Source organism: Euprymna scolopes, chromosome 18 (genome assembly GCF_053919585.1).
Source record: "Euprymna scolopes isolate OS-2025 chromosome 18, ASM5391958v1, whole genome shotgun sequence".
NCBI classification, from domain to species: Eukaryota; Metazoa; Mollusca; class Cephalopoda; order Sepiida; family Sepiolidae; genus Euprymna; species Euprymna scolopes.
This window is the reverse complement of record NC_136499.1, coordinates 107376635-107398763: the sequence shown is the minus strand read 5'-3', so window position 1 is coordinate 107398763 and position 22129 is coordinate 107376635. Positions and strand designations below refer to the sequence as shown.

The following is a 22129-nucleotide window of genomic DNA, read 5'->3' as shown; positions in this document are numbered from 1 at the left end:
AAAAAAAAAAGATACTGTAATATTTACTTACTTGGAATCAACAATAACCAAATTAATGACTGAAGTCAGATTAAAATGTAAGTTTTAGTAATTATATACAACAAATTAAGGCCAGACAAGTGTACGATAAAGCCTGACAACTGCTCCTGCTGATTCTCTAATCATTTGATATTTAGGCCCATCATTTGAGAAACAGGGAATACTTAGATCAAGACAACAACAAGCAACTGATTTTAATTTAAATGTACTGGCATGATGGTTATTTTTGTTTTTTTTTATACTAAAAATCTTTGTAAAAAAATAAACAACGTTTTTCTTTTTTTTTTTTTCAGACCAATGGGCCGAGATTTTAGAGAATTAAATAATTTGTTGATATATTTACTTTTCATTGTTATTTTTTTTAGTAAACATTTACTATTAAAAAACTAAAAAAAAAAAAAAAAATAAATAAATAATTACATGTTTAAAAAAGTAAACAAATATTTATTTTCGGTACTTGTAGAGTTTAATCAAGACATTAAAAAATGAAAATATCGGAAAAAGGTTATGTTGTACATATCCGCTTTGGACTGAAGATCTCAGAGAAAAAAAATTTCATTTAATTTGATCGAATAGTTTATTTTTTACAGCGGAAAAACATGTTCTTATGAGAGCATGTTGAAGTCAGCCATTATGGAAGTTGTTGAACACTACACGGGGAGATAACTCCATGATTAGCGCCAATACTCCCTCCCCATCTTTGTTACTAGCTTTTCTTCCTAAAAATCGAACCTTTTGCTCGGTATCATAACAAATTGTTTTTCGCTGTAAAAAGAAACAAAACTACTTAATGAAATTAAGTGAAATTTTTTTTTGGAGAACTTCGTTCCATAACGGATACGTACAATATAACCTTTTTTTTTTTTTTTTCTCGATATTTTCATTTTTTAATATCTTGATTAAACTGTACAGGTACCTTATTTTCTTTTAACATAAAAGGAAAAACATTTTCTTTTTATGTTTGACTCATTTTTTTTTTTTTTTATTAAATATTTCCATTTCGTTTAAGTATAAAAAAAACAAAACTTGTTTATTTTTTTTACAAAAACTTTTATTAAAAAAAAAATTCCAAAAAACAAAATAGCAGGAGCAATTTATCATGCCTTAATTTTTTTTTGCTTAAATATCACATGAATAGAGCGTCAGTAGGAACAATTGTGCTTTGTGGCACATTTATTGTGTCTTATTTTGCCATATATAAATAGTAAAACCGTTAAAATGTTTTTTTTTTTTTTTTCATTAAAAAAAAATAATCAAGGGAAATAACTGTTGTTTTAAAGTAATTTCCTATGAACCAATTAAAACTGAAACTCCTAAAACAAACCGTTAAAAAAAAATCAAGGGAAATAACTGTTGTTTTAAAGTAATTTCAAATGAACCAATTAAAACTGAAACGCCTAAAACAACTATAAGAATATAAACGGTATTATAGAGAAAGGGACTGGAATTAGGAATACAAACAGTGCTTATATATTCTGCATTTAATACTGTTTCTTTTATTAAATTTAATTCATTTTTGTAAAATTAGTAGTAAGTGGAGCTAAATTTGTCGTCACAAGCAACTAGATTTTCAAAAGTGGCTTGATTCTCACCTTGCAACATAATCTAGCAAAACTCACCAATCTTAAACGATAAACACCCATCTATCTGAAACCACTGCCAAAAATTTTCCCCACTCTTTAACTGTGCCAAAACCAAAACGTAGATTCCATGAACAAAGCTTCTTTCTTAGAAGTGCACACCAGTGGAACTCTCTTCCATTTGCCTGTTTCCCACCTGATTACAACTTGGATGTCTTCAAGTCCAACATAAATAGGCCTTGTCGGTGGGGCATTAGAATACACCGACTGGTAAAAGTCCCTCAATGGGGGTCCTGGATATGACCTTAAACTATATCCAGTGGTGAGGCCCCAGCTTGTGGGCTTTGGGGAGTGTGGAGTCACCCTTTAATTCCCATTGCTCCCAGGTCCACTCTGACCCGGAGTGGTAGTACCTGTTAGGGTTCCAACTATGGGTTAAATAGAAACCGACTTGAAAACAACAAATATATTCTATTAAAAATCTTTTCTTCAAAATCTTTGGATTCGGCATTAAATAACCCGAAAAGGGTTGATATGCCGTAAAACAAAAGCAAGCAAGCAACCAACATAAATAAATTCCTGATGAACCGCCCCCTTAAGTAAGACACTTTATCAAATCTCCAATACTAACGATTACTACGATACTATCCCATTGATTACTGTACACGCCTAACCCTTATCCCTGAGTGGCTTCCAGTCTTGATAAGTGGTGGCTTCCATATAAAAAAAACACAAAAAATACAGCACAAGCACATTGTTTCTTAGAACAGGTTTATTAAGGCAGGAAACTTCATGGTTTCTCCCCTTTCAAAATAATGCGTCTCGAATGTAATAAATTTTCCCACCTTTCTCTACCTCATTCCGATGCACTGCAGAAGAGGCCCTTTAGTTTTTCCGTTACAGCCTCTTAATGGCTTCCACTACTTCAAAATGGATGCTTTAGTGACCCCTTGAGCTTTTTTTTTCACTTATTGTATCACCACTTATCAAAGTTGAAAGACCTCAAGGATGAGAGTTAAAAGAGATGGGTAGATTGTCAGTTGAATGATAATGAATATTACGAGAGGCTTGAAAATGAATAAAATTCAATTACTTAGGAGAACAATTTATAACAAGTGTTTATTGACACTGAATTTGAAGATATCCATGTTGTAGCCATAGGAAAGCAATCCTGTGGTAATGTGTTCCAAAGATGGGAAGTTCTAAAAAGAAACTATTCATGGAAGTGCCGTTTGTTAGACACATGGAGGAAGATGGAAAAATTCTTTAAAATAGTGATAGTAAGTAGAATTCTTGCTGTGAATGAGGGATGAATCAGAGATTGGAGCTCAGTCAAGCACTGTTTATGGAAATGGTGATAAAGAAGAGAAAAATGAGCACGGTTTGGATAAAAACATCTAAATTTGAGATGAACCCCCCCCCCACCTCATTTCTTAGATTTAAAATGAAAGACTTATTCATTCTGTTGTAAGGAAAATAAATGGTTGCATCATTCTAATGCACCAGAAAGTAGTACAAATATTTTCTATTACTTATCCAGTTTATGATTTAATTTCCAGCAACTTTGTGCCCGTATCTTCCGGCAGGTTATGTAAGCAGCTAAAAGATACCGAAGCAATTATCCAATCAGCTGTCAGAAGACAAGTTTTAATGAAAACGTGAAATTCATTAAATCAAAAACAGAATTTTTGTTAAAAACGAAAATAACTTTCAACATGCTATGTCAACATGAAATCCTCCTTCCTTTCTTTACGTATGGTTTTCTAAATAGAAAACCATTCTTAGCATGAGAAAGAAGGGTAATGCTGCATTTTGAATTTTGTTCCAGCCCGTTTGACTTGTTGGTCTAGAGGTTGTCACCAATTTGTTGTTTTAATACCTAATTGTAATACAGCTTCCTATTCCAACAACTTCTTTCCAACGACTGCACGGTTGTGGAACTTTCTTCCTGCTCACTGTTTTCCTTCTACCTACAACCTTGGTCTTTTCAAGACTAAGATTAATAGACATCCCCTGTCTTTGAAATAATCAGCTTTCGTTCTTGTTTGCTTCTTACATCAAGTGGCTTCACACCTTGTCTTGATCGATTTCCATTAAAAAAAAAATGAATAATTTAGCAGTTTTCGCTTGAGAATCTTCCGGATGCCTACATAACCTGCCAGAAGATGCCAAAGTGAAGTTGCCAGAGGTTGGGTTGTAAACTAGATAAGTACCACTTTTCTGTTTGTGTAATTAATTTATCTTGTCCTGGGACGAGTAATCTAGTTAGTAAATACATATATATATATATAAAAAAATGTTTTTCACTAAAACTTACCTTCATACCTTGTCTCGAGCGATTTCCATTTAAAGATAATAATTTTAGCCATTTGCCAGTCTTCAGCATCTTCTGGCTGTTTATATAACTTGCCAGAAGATGCTATAGAAATGAGACAATGAAATGGAGTTTCATTCTATGTTAATAAACGACTTTATTTGTTATCTTTGTTAGTAGAAGAGAGAAACGGGTTAGTAGCTTGAAGTGTTTTTGTGTAAAGGTAGAATGAATATATTGCAGACTTGTTGAAGGAGAGAATAGTTCAGTTCCGTTTACACGTGTTTATAGCTAGTAGTCGCTGGGGCAAAAGAAGCCAATTACAGGAGAAAGAAAGAGCAAAAACTTCAGTGCGTTTGCATGTTGTCGTGGGTGAGGGTGCGTTGTATCGACAAGAGTAGTCCTGCAGAATGATAAATAAAGTTTGTGCGAGTACAGCATGTGGAAATAAATGGGAGTTTAAAAAGAGCCATTGTTAGCTTTCAGTACTCACGTTCAGCCTGGAGCTTTTTTTTTTTTTAAACGGTAGTCACCACTTATCAAGGCCTGGAAGCCACTCAGGGATAAGGGTTATTGCAAGTACAGTACGTTAGTGTGGAGATTTGATGAAGTGTTTACTTAAGGGGGCGGTTTATTAGGAATTTGTTGACGTTGGACTTGAAGACATCCAAGTTGCTTTTACCCCAGGTTAATGTCCGCTGCCCAGCAGGGTCAGGATCAAAGAGGATTGAGAGTTTCAGATTTCACCTTTTATATACTCTGTCACGTGATAGAGAGCTGGCTTGTGATTGGATAGGCCAGGGAGAAAATGGATTTCAAATCTCGAGTCGTGAGAAGTAGTTCCTGCCTGTGATTGTAGCGAGTGTCGGCTGCTAGAATGCCAAAGCGAAGTTGGGGCATAAACTAGATAAGTACCGCTTTTTTGTTTGTGTAACTAATTTTACTTGTTTTAGGAGAGGTAATCTAGTAAATATATAGAAAAAAAAACTTACCTAAGTTGTCCAATTCTGGTAGCCGTGGCAGAAGTTTGTTGACAACGTACGGTTGGATGTATTTGAAAAGAAGTAAAGTGTGCAGATGTTTCAATGATTCTTTGTTGCTTGATGACCATGAGGTTGTTGTGCAAGTTGAACCAATCAACTGGCTCGGTGGTTGTGTGACTGCAGCTGGAGGATGCTGGGAAGAAAATACAGAAGTATACTGAATTAGCATTGCTAAGGGGGACGGGCAGTTTCAAAACCTGTTTTCATTCACACATTCACATTATTTGCCCTTTCATCAGCTAAACACTCATATTATCCGTTTGACTCCTTTTTTAGTCATGCGTTCATATCTTATCAACAATGCATGCACATTATTTGCAAAGAAAATGCTATTTCAAACTCAAGCACGACAGATTGATGGATAAAATCTTTAATAGACATCAGTTTAATATCAAGTCAAAAATAACCAGAGAACAAAGTATAAACTTTAACAGATTTATTCAACACCTTACAGATTAAATAGTAAGGTAGAAGCTGCTGTGATATGAAACACATTTTGTTTAGTTCTCAAACTGCCATTTTGTTTGTCCTAAAACTACCATGGTGTAACTGGTTTTCCTAAGGACAATAACTCTCTCTTCTATGGTCCAAGACAACTTATTTTCTTTTAGGTTGCACCTAACACTTTCTTATAGACACGGAAGCATCTAAAAATGTAATTTGAAACGTAGGCATGTGTTCTGATGAGCTCATTTCCCTTGTGCCCCCTCAATGTACATGTCCCCGACAAACCCATTTAGCAGCAAAATCCCATTCTTTCACTGTTGAGGTCCCTAAATGCCAGACAGATTTTTACTCTAACAGCCTCTTACTTAGAACAGCTAGACTTTGGAATTCTTTTCCTGCTACCTGCTTCCTTGACTGCACTGATATGCAGAAGTTTAAATGTAATGTAAATCAACATCTTGTTAATCTTAGGTATGGTCCCAATTAGTAGCCCCTTACATCCAAGTGGCAATATGCCTTGTTTGGGATGAAGATGAGTGAAAAATTTTTTTTTAAAATACTGTGATAGCAAATGTGGACGATTTTAGCCATCAATATTTCAAATTTAAGCATGACAGTTCTTACAGATTTATTAGAAGATTTGAAGTTTTTTTTTTTTTTTACATAATTACATTATCAAGGCCCAGAGACCACTCGAGGATAAGGGTTTAGAGTGTACAGTAGACAATTGGACAATATAGTAATCGTTAGTAATGGAAATTCGGTAAATTTGTTAACTTAAGTGGAACGGCTCATCAAAGAACTTGTTTACGTTGGACTTGAAGACAATCAGATTGTAGTCAGCTGGAAAGCAGGAAAACGGAAGACAGTTCCACGGGCGTGCAGTTCTAAGAAAGAAGCTTTGTTCATGGAATCTTCATTTAGGTTTAGGTACAGATAAAGAGTGGGGGAAATTATTGATAGTGTTTTCAGCTAAACGAGTGTTTCTTGTGAAAGTTTGGCGAGGGGGGACCATAGACTGAAGCTCAGTCGAACACTTTCCATGAAAATAACGATACATCAGAGACAAATTCGCAACATCTCTTCTGTGAGATAGAGGTTGCAGAGAAGAGAAAAGGACATCTCCTACGAGGCTACAAAGTCTATTTTAAACTCTATCAAGGCAAGACAAGCCCATTCTAGCAGCTCCTGCTCAGATGTGGCAACAGTACTCCATCCTTGGACATATCTGACTCTTATATAGATAGAGAATTGCATCAGCAGTGAGATATCTACTGGATCAATAGAAGGATCCCACCATTTTTCCAGCGGCCTTGTGATTTATTTATGTGTAGACGAACCTAAGTAAAGCAAATGTTAACTTATGTTTCTGAATTTTTTTAGATGAGGATCGGTAATTTGTATTATTCAAACCAAAGTTCTCATCTTAAATGTTATTTTCACAATATTTCGCTCAACGTAACCTCTGACCTTCTTCAGATGTATTGTTATGTAGTAGGTCGAACACAAGAAAATATTTGTTATCTATCTTTTTATCGATCTAGTTATCTATCTAACTTTGTATCTATCTATCTATCTATCGATCTAACTATCCATTTCAATCTATTTATCTAACTGGCGTGATAAACAAGAGATGAGATATGAAGATGTTTTGATAAAAGTTGTCAAAACATTATCGGGCTATATCATGGACAAGTTTCATCGAAAGCTTTAAAAATAGTGGACCGGAAGTATGTGTATATGGTCACATGTTCTAGTTAGCTGAGAAAATAGTTGAAGTTAGAATTTGGATGTTAGGAAGAGCGGTCGAGTTAACGGTTGTCTCTCCTTCCCTTGGAAGGGAGATGACGTGTCTCACGTTGGAGACCAAGAAAAACCCAACAGAACAAAAGATACTCAATTTCATTTTCATCTGTGTTCGACACCTGGAAAGTGAAATGAAAACTAATATAAAACCAACCATTGTTTTCGGAGTGAAATGCATTCGTCCAAACAGGTTCCAGCCTCCTCTCCAAGAACAGATGAAACCCAGGTGGACCACAGGATCAATGATGTAGTTGAAAATAAGGTATGTCAAATACATGCATGACACATACACCTGCATAAGAACACTCTGATCATGGAAAGAACTCAAATAGCTCATAAATAAAACTTGGGTTCAGATAGTGAAGAGCCAATATAAACATTAGTAGGGCTGTGACAACAGCATATTTTTTTCATTCTTTTGACTCTCGGGTATATATCCAACACAGTTAAACACACTTATCAACCGAGAACCACATCCGTCTATATAAAAACATATAAGATATTAACAAATATATACTCAAAAGTCAAAACAATGAAAAGAATATGCTGTTGTCACAGCCCTAGACATTGACACACTCAAACCCAGCAACAATACAATATACGTTTGATCAAGTGACTACGCAACAGTATCTTGTTGAACTCTGAAATATTTCTGTCAAACTGAAAATATTGAACAGAACTTTTTATTTAATCGACGGGGTTAGCATACACAAACTGAAAATATTGAACAGAACTTTTTATTTAATCGAAGGGGTTAGCATACACAAACTGAAAATATTGAACAGAACTTTTATTTAATCGACGGGGTTAGGGTTAGGGTTAGCATACACAAAAATCCATGTTGAAAGGAAAAAATGCTAAATAAATTCAATCCTCAGTGAAAACAATATTAAGAACATAATTGCAAATTACTCAGGACAATATTACCTGGTCAATATTTTGGACAATTTAACCTCTGACCGTCTTTAGGTATACCTATATGGATTTAATAAAGGGTTTCATTCAAAATGTCGTACAGATTCCGGAATTTGATAAGATATATTTGAAGAAGTTCAGAAGTTACATCAGTCAAAATATTGTGAGAATAACACTCAAAATGGAGACAGTAGTCCAAATAACCCAAATGTTAATAAAAAAATGTTAACAAAATGTTAATAAAAAATGTTAATAAAAAATGTTAATAAAAGATGTTGAGAAAAAATGTTAATAAAAAATGTTGATAAAAAATGTTGAAAAATGTTAATAAAAAAATGTTAACAAAAAATGTTGATAAAAAATGTTAATAAAAAATGTTGAAAAATGTTAATAAAAAATGTTAACAAAAAATGTTGATAAAAAATGTTAATAAAAAATGTTAAAAAATGTTAACAAAATTTTTTTAATAAAAATGTTAACAAAAAAATGTTAATAAAAAAATGTTAATAAAAAAAAGATTTATTTTCACCTACCGACAATTCTAATGAATGTTCCCCCATTACGACCAGTTTTCTCGTGTTTTTATCCAAAGAAAGTAAACATCTGTAAAATAAATATAAAATATTTTTCTGAAAGAAAATCATATCAGGCGGATGACAGTATAAGACAATGACAATTATGGGTTATTAGGTGGTGCTCAACTGAGCTCCATCTTTGGTTCCTCCTTGTAAAACATTCACAACAAGAAAGAATATGAAGAAGCCACTGTATTTTCCGATGACTCACAATTTTGAAATGTCGTAAATCAAACAACTTCCTGCCAAACTTTGAGTTTTAAACCATTTTAGTTTTAGACTAGCAAAGATGCACAAGACTTGGCTGTACACTTAACCTTAAAAAGTGGTGTGCACCATCCCTAGGTTGGAGACCATCATCATGTCAGGTTTGGTCATGATTGGTCTAGTGGTGTGGACTGTAGGAGAGTTGTACACACAGACACACACAAACACTACTATTTTATATATATAGAAGAAAAGAGAAATGTTGTTTCAAACAAAATGGCAGTATCAATCCCAAGAAGCTTCGAATCGCAAAAGCTTACAGATAAAGAGCAGAGTTTCTTTCCGTGTGGAGATGAAAAGTTATGTGCATGAATTCTAAGAGACCCAGTATAATTTATGGAGTGATTCTGCTTTCTGATTGGTTGATAGCAGAACATGGATCCACCGGATTGGTCAGTTCTAAACAGCCCTGTTTGGAAATATAACTTAATTTTTTGTAATCACACACTCATAGGGATACCAAAAATATTGCAAGACTCTAATTACAAAGTCAAAAAAAAAAAAAAAAAAAAGAAATCTTTCCCTCTAGAATAACAATAAAACAATAAAAATAAAGATAAATAGTAAAGTTGGTTTGGAAGTTAAATAAAAGATAGGCCCCAACATTCAGGTAAAAGTTTGTGTTTGGCCAGTATAAGAGGCATTTGTCTTTCACGCTGCCCTCTTTTGGAATGAGTGAGTAAAAGAAACTACTTTGGCACATGAGAAGGACATTTTTAGGTGAGTTTTCTGAATTTATCTTATTCAATTCCAATCAGCATTGGTGTTCGAATTATGATGGCGTGTTTTTTTTAGAAATATTTACAAGTGCATTTATTTATTTTACTTTCAAGTCGAAGAATATCTGTGTTTACATTTTACGCCAAACACTAAAAGCATTAAATAAAATGCTTTTTTAATCAGTCAAACTCATGTTCCTTGAATTTTGGTCAAGTTGCTGTTGTTAAATGGTTGGTGATTTGTTCAAGTGCCGAGGTCAATTTCTAGAGATGAAAGAATGGAAAAAGCAAACTATTTTTGTTGTTCATCCAGAACAAAGGTTCTCAACTAAGTGGGAAAATCCTCATCCCAGGAGAATATCAGGGTTGGGGGCGAGGGGGTGGGGTGATTAGCACTACAGATTAGTGGACACAAATTGAACCAGAGTCAAAAATACACAGTATACAGGGTGGAACGATAAAATTGTTGCCCTAGAAAAAAACAACATGATTCCGTTTCCGTTTGATGAAAACCGGTTTTTGTTACAGACCATCTACTAGTTTACTGGTCGTGTACAAATTCCAAGAGCGATAGGAGCCTTCTATCATGTCAAGATCAGAGATGCGGCACTGTATAACGCATGCTGGCCCACAAGTCCAAAGAAACCGATGTTTGGCTTCAGAAGGAGGACTATGACTTTGTACCCTTCTCCCACTGCTCCCCCACTTAACCCGACCTGAACCCACTGGACTACTTCGTTTGGTCATACACCGAGAACATCACCAACATGACCTCCCATAAACACCAAAACCAGCCTGATTGTTGCCATCCGTTATTTGCCAGCCCTTGTAGAAAAGGCATGCTTCCAGTCTGGACCCATATCAAGGCAGTGATTGAGGCTGAAGGCGCCTACATTGGATAGATGTCAGCTCTACTACATAATCAAGTTACCTGAATTGTTTTTTTTAATTAATTTTTATAATAAGTTGTAGGGTTGTTTTCTTTCGGGGAAACAATTTATCGTTCCACCGTGTACAATCGGATATGTTATACAGAATAGTTTATTAAAGCAATAACATGTTGGACAGCGTATTGTGACGTGTTCCGGGTCTAGCCTAGGGGTTAGGAATTTTGCAAGAAATTCTATACCCAAATAAACGTTGTAAGAAAAAGAAAAAGTGTGGAATTTTGCCGGCCGTAATATTATCACAACCGCATGGCATTTTCCAAGCTTTGAATCAGTGGAATCGTCATGGACTACCCAATAACATTCACGTTTAATAATAAAGATGGCAGGGAATGAAAAAGGTTAGACACCAAATGAATAACGTTAAAACATAAATTTATTATTCAAACAAAAAAACAAATGAAGAAAATAAAAATAATAAAACAGTCATAATGAAAGTCCAGTCACAGACAACATCAGATCAGGATGGGGGGGGGGGGTCATTGGTGGAGATATATTATTTTTTCTCTTCCTTTTCTCTCCTTTTCTTTCTTTTCTTTTTTTGATAAAACACAGAGTCACAGTTAAAACAAATATTAGAATATTCAAAATGAATGTCGGGTCGCAGATAATATCAGGTTGGGATGGGGTTATGATTTCTCTTTTCTTTTGATAACGCATAAAGTCACAGTTGAAACAAACATTAGAACAATCAAAATGAAAGTTAGGTAACGATGTTCTTTCTCTCTTTCCCTCTTCTTTTCTTTTTCCAATTCTTTCACCTTTATGCTTGGTGAGGAAAGAAATTATTTCATGGAAAGAACTCGACTGCCACTGAGCAGGCTGAGGGGGGGGGTGAAATATGAGAGAATGGATATTGAACGATAGTTAGCTTTTTTGGTGGGAATTTCTCCCCTGACCCGCGCATTTCGATGACGTGATAATGTCCTTAGTTTTTCTTTATCACTTCTTTTTCTTTCTTCGTCATTTTCGATATGCGGTTTGTCCTTACAAAGTTCTCGGGTAGAATGGCTTTTGTTAAATTGTGTTGACCAAGGTAATTCCATGTTGGAGTAAAGGTCCCTTTTTGGTCTCATGGCCGTCCGCCAAGTTGAGTTCAGCTGATCATTTGTCGGTCACCATGCGTCGTCCACGCGGGTGGATATTCCTGCTTTTCGGGGAGCAGAAAATATTGCCGTCATTTCACAACGGTTGTCAGCTTGAAACTAAACTTTTTCGCGCGTTTTCCTTCCGCGCTTAACATCACGATTGCTTGATGTCGGTTGTCATGGTTACCTATGTTTGCGTGGGTGTTTGATTGCTGCTTATAGTTGATCAGTGAGGGAGGGGTTGTGTCGTTCGATTGTTCGCTGTTCAACTTAGGAAGGCTTGACTTGGAAGGGTTGAAGGGGAGGTCTGTCTGGCTTGACTTGGAAGGGGGGAAAGGGGAGGTCTGTCTGGCTCATATCTATATATCCATTATGATATAAGGAGGGGGGTATATATGTTTCTCCTAACAATATACAGAGAATGGTTAAGATGTACTTTTACGACTATGGTATACCTTGGGTGGGGAGGAGGTAATATCACTGTTGTTATGTTGCTTAGGATAGTTTGATAATAATTCAAACAGCCAATATACAAATTTAAAAGATTTATTTCTGTAACTAAGCAATAGATAGTTATAAGTGGAGCAGTTGAAATCTTTTTGCAGGTGAGCATTCTCTGAAGATAGCGGTTTCAATCCTATCAAAAGCAGTGAAGATGTTCATAATAGTTCAAACAGCCAATATACAAACTGAAAAGATTTATTTCTGTGTACTGTAAAGCTGTAGTGTTGTTTTCTTTACGGCGACAAATTCATTGTTCCACCCTGTATACTAAAAGTGATGAGACATATTTCAACACCAACTAAATAATCAGTTTTAAAAGTAATCTATTCATATATTTAGAGAGTAAAAAGTGGACCTTTGTTTGAGATAAGTTATTTCCCTTTCTTTGCCAACCTAAAACAAAAAAAAAGTCCGGAATCACTAAGTGTTTCCATTTTCTTGCTTACCTGATCATACGGAGTTGCGTCAGTGATAATCCTGGCCAGGAATCCATGTCTGTGAGCAAATGTAGTACAGACGGAGCAATAAGAGGTTTGTCATTCATCAAACCCCAAAGGTAAAGCAAGAGGACATCATGGATATCTCGAATCACACCTACAAATATTAAACATTAATTTAAAGAGAAAGGAAGAGATTTTTGATTTTGGCTTCATTCAACAGACACATTGCAAAGATGATTAGTCTTACAACTTGTTAGAGACTGATGTGTGGTGGTAGTGGTATTGTGATGAATGGTTATTGTCCAGAATTCCCTCTATATCAAAAAATAAAAATGGACTGATAAATATAGTAATAATTCATATAAGGATAAGAAAAGTAAAAGTGAAAAAAAAGTAACTGCAAAATAAGGGTACATTGCCCTCTAAAAAAATAACTGTTTGACAAGAGGTATAATCTACAAAGTTACAATCTAAAGCAATAAAAAAAAAGATTTCTTTCTTGGAGAGAATTGTCCAGAATTCCCTCTATATTAAAAAATAAAAATAGACTGATAGATACAGTAACAATTTATGTAAAAATAAAAATGAAAAAAATGTAACTGCAAAATAAGGGCACAATGCCCTCTAAAAAATAACTTAATTAATTTGTCAATCACTTTACTTAATTAATTTGTCAATCACTTTACTTATTTTTATTTATTTATTTATTTTTTTTTTTTACTTATTTAAATCTCATTAAAATGATAGAAAACAAAATTTTAAAAAAATGTTTGGAAATTCCCAAAAATAAAAAAAAAGTGTTTCACTCACGATGTTCACTTAGTTGCAAAATATCTGGATATTCAGGCCACATGCTAACACGAGTGACGCAAAGCTGATGAAAACAAAAGAATTATATGAAAAACAATAAATCACTAAAAAGAAATTATTTAAAAAAAAAAAATAGGCTGAAAAACAGATATGAAAAACAAAAAAATATTCAAAAAAATATGGAGGGAAAAGTAAAATCATCTGTCTTTGTTGAACAAAGTAAAAATCATAAATAAAAGAATGGTAGAAAGGAAGACATTTAAAAGAAGTAGCGCATATGTTAAGCGACGATGGCCTCCTAAGTAGAGGTCCTGGATATGACCTTAAACTATATCCAGTGGTGAGACCCCAGCTTGCGGGCTTTGGGGAGTGTGGAGCCACCCTTTAATTGCCATTGCTCCCAGGTCCACTCTGACCTGGAGTGGTAGTAGTTGTTAGGGTCCCAACTATGGGTTAAATAGAAACCGATTTGAAAAAAACAAATATATTCTATTAAAAAATTTTTCTTCAAAATCTTTGGATTCAGCATTAAATAACCTGAAAAGGGTTGATATGCCATAAAACAAAAACAACCAACCAACCTCCTAAGTAGAGACCTAATGAAGAATAAAGGACACCATGAGAAAAACAAAATTTGTTTAAAATTTACTTTTTATAATTATTAATTAATTTAATTATAAAAAGTAAATTTTAAACAAATTTGTTTTTGTGTTTTCATTTTTTTGCAGACTATTATCTTCATTGGCATAGTTGTTGTTTAACCATGTTTCGGCCAACTCATCCTCTGGCCTTCTTCAGGTGATTATCACCGACAGAATAGGAATGCTGAATTTTGTAACTTATCCCTATTAATTACTGCCTTCCATAGTTATTGTCTCACTACATTTTTTGGCCAATTAATCCTCCAGCCTGCTTTGAGTAGGATTGAAACCGCTATCTTCAGACAATGCTCACCAGGAACCGTAGAGATTCAACACATCTATCCACTGTTTTACGAGCCCCGAAGAGTGATCAAGGTTGAATTTTATCTTATAAATCCAATTTTGTGTTCTTATCTGGCCTTCCATTGTTGGGTTTGTACCGAATGGAATTATTTATTATTTTATTTTTACTTTTTTGGAATCCTATGGGAAGGCTTCATAATTTGTGTATTCATTCTTTTGCAAACTGTTATTCTCATCTTCAAAAGGCCAAAGGATGAGTTGGCCCGAAACGTGTTGAAACAATAACAACTATGAGGATGAGGATAACAGCCCGCAAAAGTACTTGGAAAATTCAATTGTGAAAGTGATATTCTCCTGAAGGCTGAAGTTTCAATTCTCTGTGTGGGCAAAAAATACAATTGCGAATTACATAGGACCTCTATCCAGTTATGACTGACAGAATGAGAGCATACTACCTTCATAAAGTAAATAAAGGGTTCCGTTCGAAATTCTATCCAAATTCCCAAGTTTGACAAGATACCTTTGAAGAAGGTCGGAGGTTACATCGACTGAAGTATTGTGAAAATTATACTAAAGATAAGAACGGTAGTCTGATGAATCCAAATAATTTAGTTTATAAATTTTTTTTGTAATTATACTACTGCATCTGTTTTGATCATTACTGGCCTGCAAGGCCACACTACTAATAAATACTGCTTGTCTATTTCTGATTTCAAAACTGGAAGCCATCACCAAGTAGACTGTTTCTTTTTTACCATATTTGATTTTCTTTTTTTTTTTTTACATTAATGATTTGTTGTAAACAATAAAAGCAGCAAAGTTCTTTACCATCAAAGGTTCTTTTAACTGTTTCTGATCAAAGGGACAGGCAGGACTGAAAAGAAGACAAGACATTATTAATGAAACAAAGAACAATGTGTATTTGTACGAGAGAAATCAATATTTTAAAATTGGCCAAAAAGATTAATTCTGTGCTGGTCAACTGGGCCGTTTTTTTTTTTTTTGAAAGGAGGAGTCACTTTTTGCGTTAATATTTTTGCCTAGCAATTTGAATGTTCATCTAAAAAAAGTTATTTTGACATTATTAAATTAATGAAACAAAGAACAATGTGTATTCATATGAGAGAAATCATTAGAAATGTAAACAAACTAATTGTCTATTTATCACTCCCAAATCTATATATAAAAGGGAAAGTGTGTGTTAGTTTGTGTGTGTGTGTGTGTGTGTATGACTGCCAAAAACTTTTGATAGACACACCAGAATGTGACAAAATTGGTATCGTTAGAAAGATCAATCTCTCGGATGAAAAATATTTCAAAATTGGCCAAAAAGATTAATTCTGTGCTAGTCAACTGGGCCGTTTTTTTTTTTTTAAAGAAGTCACTTTTTGCGTCAACATTTTTGCAAGTCATACGCCTAGCAATTTGAATGCACGTCTAAAACACGTTATTTCGAACCGTCATGACGCCATAATTCGTCGTGGCTGTGACAGCTAGCATGTTAGCTTTTCTCATCATCTTTTCCGTTACAGGTTCAAGCCGGCCTACTGTAGTTAATTTATTTATTTATTTATTTTTGTGATCGCACAGGCACTCACTGCTATTTTGATTGAAACAAAAGTGTTTTTTTTTTGGGGGGGGCAGCTCAATATCTTTAGTCTACCACCTCTCTCCACCGGGCAATGCCGGGCTGGGCAGCCATGCTAGTATATAAATAAAGCACAAGGAAATAAATCAAGTGGTTTGCTAACTTCAAACCTATATTACAATTCTGAATTTTTGAGCTGATCATTTATATTATTTAGATTCTTCAAACTGCTCATTTCTGAATTTTTGAGCTGATCATTTATATTATTTAAATTCTTCAAACTACTCATTTCTGAATTTTTGAGCTGATCATTTATATTATTTAAATTCTTCAAACTACTCATTTCTGAATTTTTGAGCTGATCATTTATATTATTTAAATTCTTCAAACTACTCATTTCTGAATTTTTGAGCTGATCATTTATATTATTTAGATTCTGTAAACTACTCATTTCTGAATTTTTGAGCTGATCATTTATATTATTTAGATTCTTCAAACTGCTCATTTCTGAATTTTTGAGCTGATCATTTATATTATTTAGATTCTTCAAACTGCTCATTTCTGAATTTTTGAGCTGATCATTTATATTATTTAAATTCTTCAAACTACTCATTTCTGAATTTTTGAGCTGATCATTTATATTATTTAAATTCTTCAAACTACTCATTTCTGAATTTTTGAGCTGATCATTTATATTATTTAGATTCTGTAAACTACTCATTTCTGAATTTTTGAGCTGATCATTTATATTATTTAGATTCTTCAAACTGCTCATTTCTGAATTTTTGAGCTGATCATTTATATTATTTAGATTCTTCAAACTGCTCATTTCTGAATTTTTGAGCTGATCATTTATATTATTTAAATTCTTCAAACTACTCATTTCTGAATTTTTGAGCTGATCATTTATATTATTTAAATTCTTCAAACTACTCATTTCTGAATTTTTGAGCTGATCATTTATATTATTTAAATTCTTCAAACTACTCATTTCTGAATTTTTGAGCTGATCATTTATATTATTTAAATTCTTCAAACTACTCATTTCTGAATTTTTGAGCTGATCATTTATATTATTTAGATTCTTCAAACTGCTCATTTCTGAATTTTTGAGCTGATCATTTATATTATTTAAATTCTTTAAACTGCTCATTTCTTAATTTTTGAGCTGATCATTTATATTATTTAAATTCTTCAAACTACTCATTTCTGAATTTTTGAGCTGATCATTTATATTATTTAGATTCTTCAAACTGCTCATTTCTGAATTTTGGAGCTGATCATTTATATTATTTAAATTCTTCAAACTACTCATTTCTGAATTTTTGAGCTGATCATTTATTTTATTTAAATTCTTCAAACTACTCATTTCTGAATTTTTGAGCTGATCATTTATATTATTTAGATTCTTCAAACTACTCATTTCTGAATTTTTGAGCTGATCATTTATATTATTTAAATTCTTCAAACTACTCATTTCTGAATTTTTGAGCTGATCATTTATATTATTTAGATTCTTCAAACTACTCATTTCTGAATTTTTGAGCTGATCATTTATATTATTTAAATTCTTCAAACTACTCATTTCTGAATTTTTGAGCTGATCATTTATATTATTTAGATTCTTCAAACTCCTCATTTCTGAATTTTTGAGCTGATCATTTATATTATTTAAATTCTTCAAACTACTCATTTCTGAATTTTTGAGCTGATCATTTATATTATTTAAATTCTTCAAACTACTCATTCCTGAATTTTTGAGCTGATCATTTATATTATTTAGATTCTTCAAACTCCTCATTTCTGAATTTTTGAGCTGATCATTTATATTATTTAAATTCTTCAAACTACTCATTTCTGAATTTTTGAGCTGATCATTTATATTATTTAAATTCTTCAAACTACTCATTTCTAAATTTTTGAGCTGATCATTTATATTATTTAAATTCTTTAAACTACTCATTTCTGAATTTTTGAGCTGATCATTTATATTATTTAGATTCTTCAAACTGCTCATTTCTGAATTTTTGAGCTGATCATTTATATTATTTAAATTCTTCAAACTGCTCATTTCTGAATTTTTGAGCTGATCATTTATATTATTTAAATTCTTCAAACTACTCATTTCTGAATTTTTGAGCTGATCATTTATATTATTTAAATTCTTCAAACTACTCATTTCTGAATTTTTGAACTGATCATTTATATTATTTAGATTCTTCAAACTACTCATTTCTGAATTTTTGAGCTGATCATTTATATTATTTAAATTCTTCAAACTACTCATTTCTGAATTTTTGAGCTGATCATTTATATTATTTAAATTCTTCAAACTACTCATTTCTGAATTTTTGAGCTGATCATTTATATTATTTAAATTCTTCAAACTACTCATTTCTGAATTTTTGAGCTGATCATTTATATTATTTAAATTCTTCAAACTGCTCATTTCTGAATTTTTGAGCTGATCATTTATATTATTTAAATTCTTCAAACTACTCATTTCTGAATTTTTGAGCTGATCATTTATATTATTTAAATTCTTCAAACTACTCATTTCTGAATTTTTGAGCTGATCATTTATATTATTTAGATTCTTCAAACTGCTCATTTCTGAATTTTTGAGCTGATCATTTATATTATTTAAATTCTTCAAACTACTCATTTCTGAATTTTTGAGCTGATCATTTATATTATTTAAATTCTTCAAACTGCTCATTTCTGAATTTTTGAGCTGATCATTTATATTATTTAAATTCTTTAAACTGCTCATTTCTTAATTTTTGAGCTGATCATTTATATTATTTAAATTCTTCAAACTACTCATTTCTGAATTTTTGAGCTGATCATTTATATTATTTAGATTCTTCAAACTACTCATTTCTGAATTTTTGAGCTGAAGTATTGTATCATTTGTATCATTTAGATTAATCAAACAATTCTTCTCCCCTTGAGTGTTATCAGTCAATGTAACCTCTGACCTTCATCAGATGTGAAAGTCACCATGTCTTCACAGGAAAAAAAAGTGTGTGTGGAGGGGGGGGGGAGATAGTTCTGCACTCTAGGGTTTCAGATTTTTGGATCTAGTTGAAAGTAAGTTTACACAAATCATAAAGGTAATTTAATCATCAGGGAACTATAGTCGAAGGTTACATTGACAGAAACGTACAGATAACACTCAAGATAAGAACAATTGTCCGATTAATCTAAAATGATGCAAACCTATATATCTTTTCTACTATATAAAGAGTAGTTATCCGGTTTTATTTATTTACTAGTGGGGGCACCCAGCGTTGCCTGAGTGTGTAAAGGCGTAGTAAGGAACCTGTGGGAGGGGAATAAAAAAACAGTGGTAGTAGCAGGGGGGGGGGGGAATAATCAAAACAACAGTAGGCAGTTTGGGTGAAGAAAGGTGTAAAAGAAAAAAAAAAAAAGAAAAGAAAAAGAAAAGTGGTAGTAGGTAGGCAGGCAGGCTCGAACCCGTACCGCAAAGGAGGAAAAGAACGTGAAAAAAAAAAAAAAAAAAAAAAAAAAGTGACATCTTTGCTGTTGCATCCATCACCAAACTGGAAATGGCGAAGGTTTAAATTAAGACTAGTCAATCGAAAAGGGGGGATGACTTTCAAAAATATCGGCAAAAAGAGCGACCCCTCCTTGTAGAAAAGTGTCCAGTTGAGCAGTTGAGGGTGAAGGATTATTATAGATTAGTGGGAGTGCCTGGCATTGCCCGGGGTGTTTGGAGGTGTAAAAGAACAAAAAAAATGTGTTAGTAGGCAGGTAAGTCCGAATCCATAACACGAAGGTGGAACACCTGAGATCTTACCGCTGCGTTATGATGACAAAGGAAGTGAAAAGCAGTTAAATTTAGCGATGTCAATGAAAACCTGTTGACTCACTGATAATTAAGTCAGGAGTCGGCGAAGAAATGAAATGAATCTCATGATATTTATTTTCCCAGCTCCCAGGTGTCCAAATGAATAGCAATTGTCTGATATGAGGGGTTTTCCACACAGTGATCGAAGCTAATTGCTTTCTGGACGCCCCCGGCACAAAGCTGGAAAACTGCTTTCACTTTCGTTAGTTTCGCTTTATTCATATGGAAAAGCTGAACAAATAGGGGGAACCACAGGATAGCGTGAATTTTATACAATAAAAGTCGCTTAAATAAAAGATAGAGACGACCTCCTTTCGGAAATCGTAGATATTATAATCTAGGGAGTATATAAAAAATTGTAAGAAATGGTACTCCCTAAAAAAGCCTTTACTGGACATACAAAAAAAACGCACACACACATTTTATGCTTTTATATAATAGATATTTTTCTACTTTTTCATTTTCTGTAAATTTTGGATATGTTACTATTTGTGACATGACAATTACGTAGGTATCATTTGTTTTACTGGAAATTCAATATTTTTTCTTTATTATAATACAGAAGCAATGAAAGCAGGTAAAATGATAATAATGATGATACTCACCAGGCAACAATTGCTAATAGTGCAGCATTTGGGGACAAAGCTACTCCAATGTATTGAAGTGAAAAGACGGGAGAGTCAATTGTTACAGGAAACAAATTGCTATCCATTTTCAATCCTGCATCAAGATAAAAAAAAAAAAAAGAAAAAGAATGGAAAACCATCAAGTTAAGCTTTTGAAAGACATTTATTTAAGAAAAAAATGAATGAGATTAGAAAAATATAAAAATTATAAGCAAAACAGTTATTGGTTTTTAGGCGCCAAAACTTTCAAATGAATCGTAAGATTGATGGAATCTGATAAAAAATAAATTGTTTTTTTAATTTTTCCAAGATATTGGGGAAATAGAAAATTTATGTTACGATAATGAAGCTTTCTTAAAGAAAAGTTCCCTGATCACTAGTTTTTAGGCACCATAAATTGCAACATGTGCGTTTTAACTGTTATTACCAGACATGATGTTTAGCCACAGTAATAAATCTTTTCAATTTGTATATTGGCTGTTTGAATGATTATAAAAATATTCTAACCAACATAACAACAGTGATATTACCTCTTCCCCACCCGATGTGCACCATAGCCGTAAAAGTACAGCGAAGCCATTCTCTGTATACGTTGTCCAACATGTTATTGCTTTAATAAACTATTCTGAGTAACATGGCCTTCGGGGCAAGATCATAGTGTAGTATCTGTTCTGATGCTACACTTCACCATTTCTGTCCTCGATCAGTGGAGAAAAAAAATCTTTCAATACCGAGACAGTTTTTATTTTTATTCCTGTCCAGAGTGCCCCTTTTTGGGGGCGTTGGATTTCCCCAACATTAAAAACCGACCTTGTGTCTAACTCTGTCCCCGTGGAGAGGCAAGTAAATAGGAACATATCCGACAAGGATATACAATGCTAGAATGAGTAGTACAATGTCGAAATAAGTAATATGAAAGCAGTAAAAAAAAAAAAAATGATAGTCGCCAAACAACAATTACGACAATAGAACTATCTAATGCAACATAACGATGAAGTTAACCCTTCCCCATCTATATGGCTTAATCATGTTCACAATGCTTCCCATTAGATCACCAAAGTTAAGCAATTTTAAGCCTGGTCAGTACTGAATAGGTGACCATTTGGGAATAATGCTTATCTCTGCATAGTTTCCACTTGCCCTAGACTTCTTTGCCACTGGAATCAAACAGTGACGACTCAAGAGATTTCAATTACCCGACTTATTGCAGATGCACCACGTGCTATGGAACCGGGCGTATTACCGAGGTGATCAGCCCACAAGCCGTGCAGATTGATGGGGTTCCCCGACACGTCAGGGACCTGCGAGCGGCATCACAGGCGCAGCTGCCGCTCGGTGACGAAAGTGAAACAAGTTCCACGACCAGTGAACCATCATTCTGGTATACGGCAGCTTCCTCGGACGACGACAGCACTGAAATTGGCACCCTCCGGTTCACTGATCCCCAGACCGCGGACAGGAGCTCAACTGAAGACGAGGCTCCCTGTCTGCCCCTCCGTAGAAGCACCCGAAGAAGGAGGTCGCCTCCCTGCCCCTGTGATAATGATATCACTATGCCAAGCAACGCCCTCCTCACATATATTACATAATCACGTTGATACAT

General features: G+C 33.7%; 1 protein-coding gene across 1 annotated transcript in view; it reads right to left on the bottom strand.

Moving 5' to 3' along the window:
- Positions 1-22129, bottom strand: part of LOC145297744 (general transcription factor 3C polypeptide 4-like) — an 88868-nt gene that overhangs the window by 15042 nt on the left and 51697 nt on the right. Inside the window, exons 11-16 of the mRNA XM_080143968.1 lie at positions 20506-20620; positions 15267-15312; positions 13495-13558; positions 12691-12838; positions 8678-8747; positions 4926-5109 (exon numbers count right to left, since the gene is read on the bottom strand). Of these exons, the coding sequence (XP_080000094.1) occupies positions 4926-5109; positions 8678-8747; positions 12691-12838; positions 13495-13558; positions 15267-15312; positions 20506-20620 (627 nt within the window). The remainder of the gene's footprint in view (positions 1-4925; positions 5110-8677; positions 8748-12690; positions 12839-13494; positions 13559-15266; positions 15313-20505; positions 20621-22129) is intronic.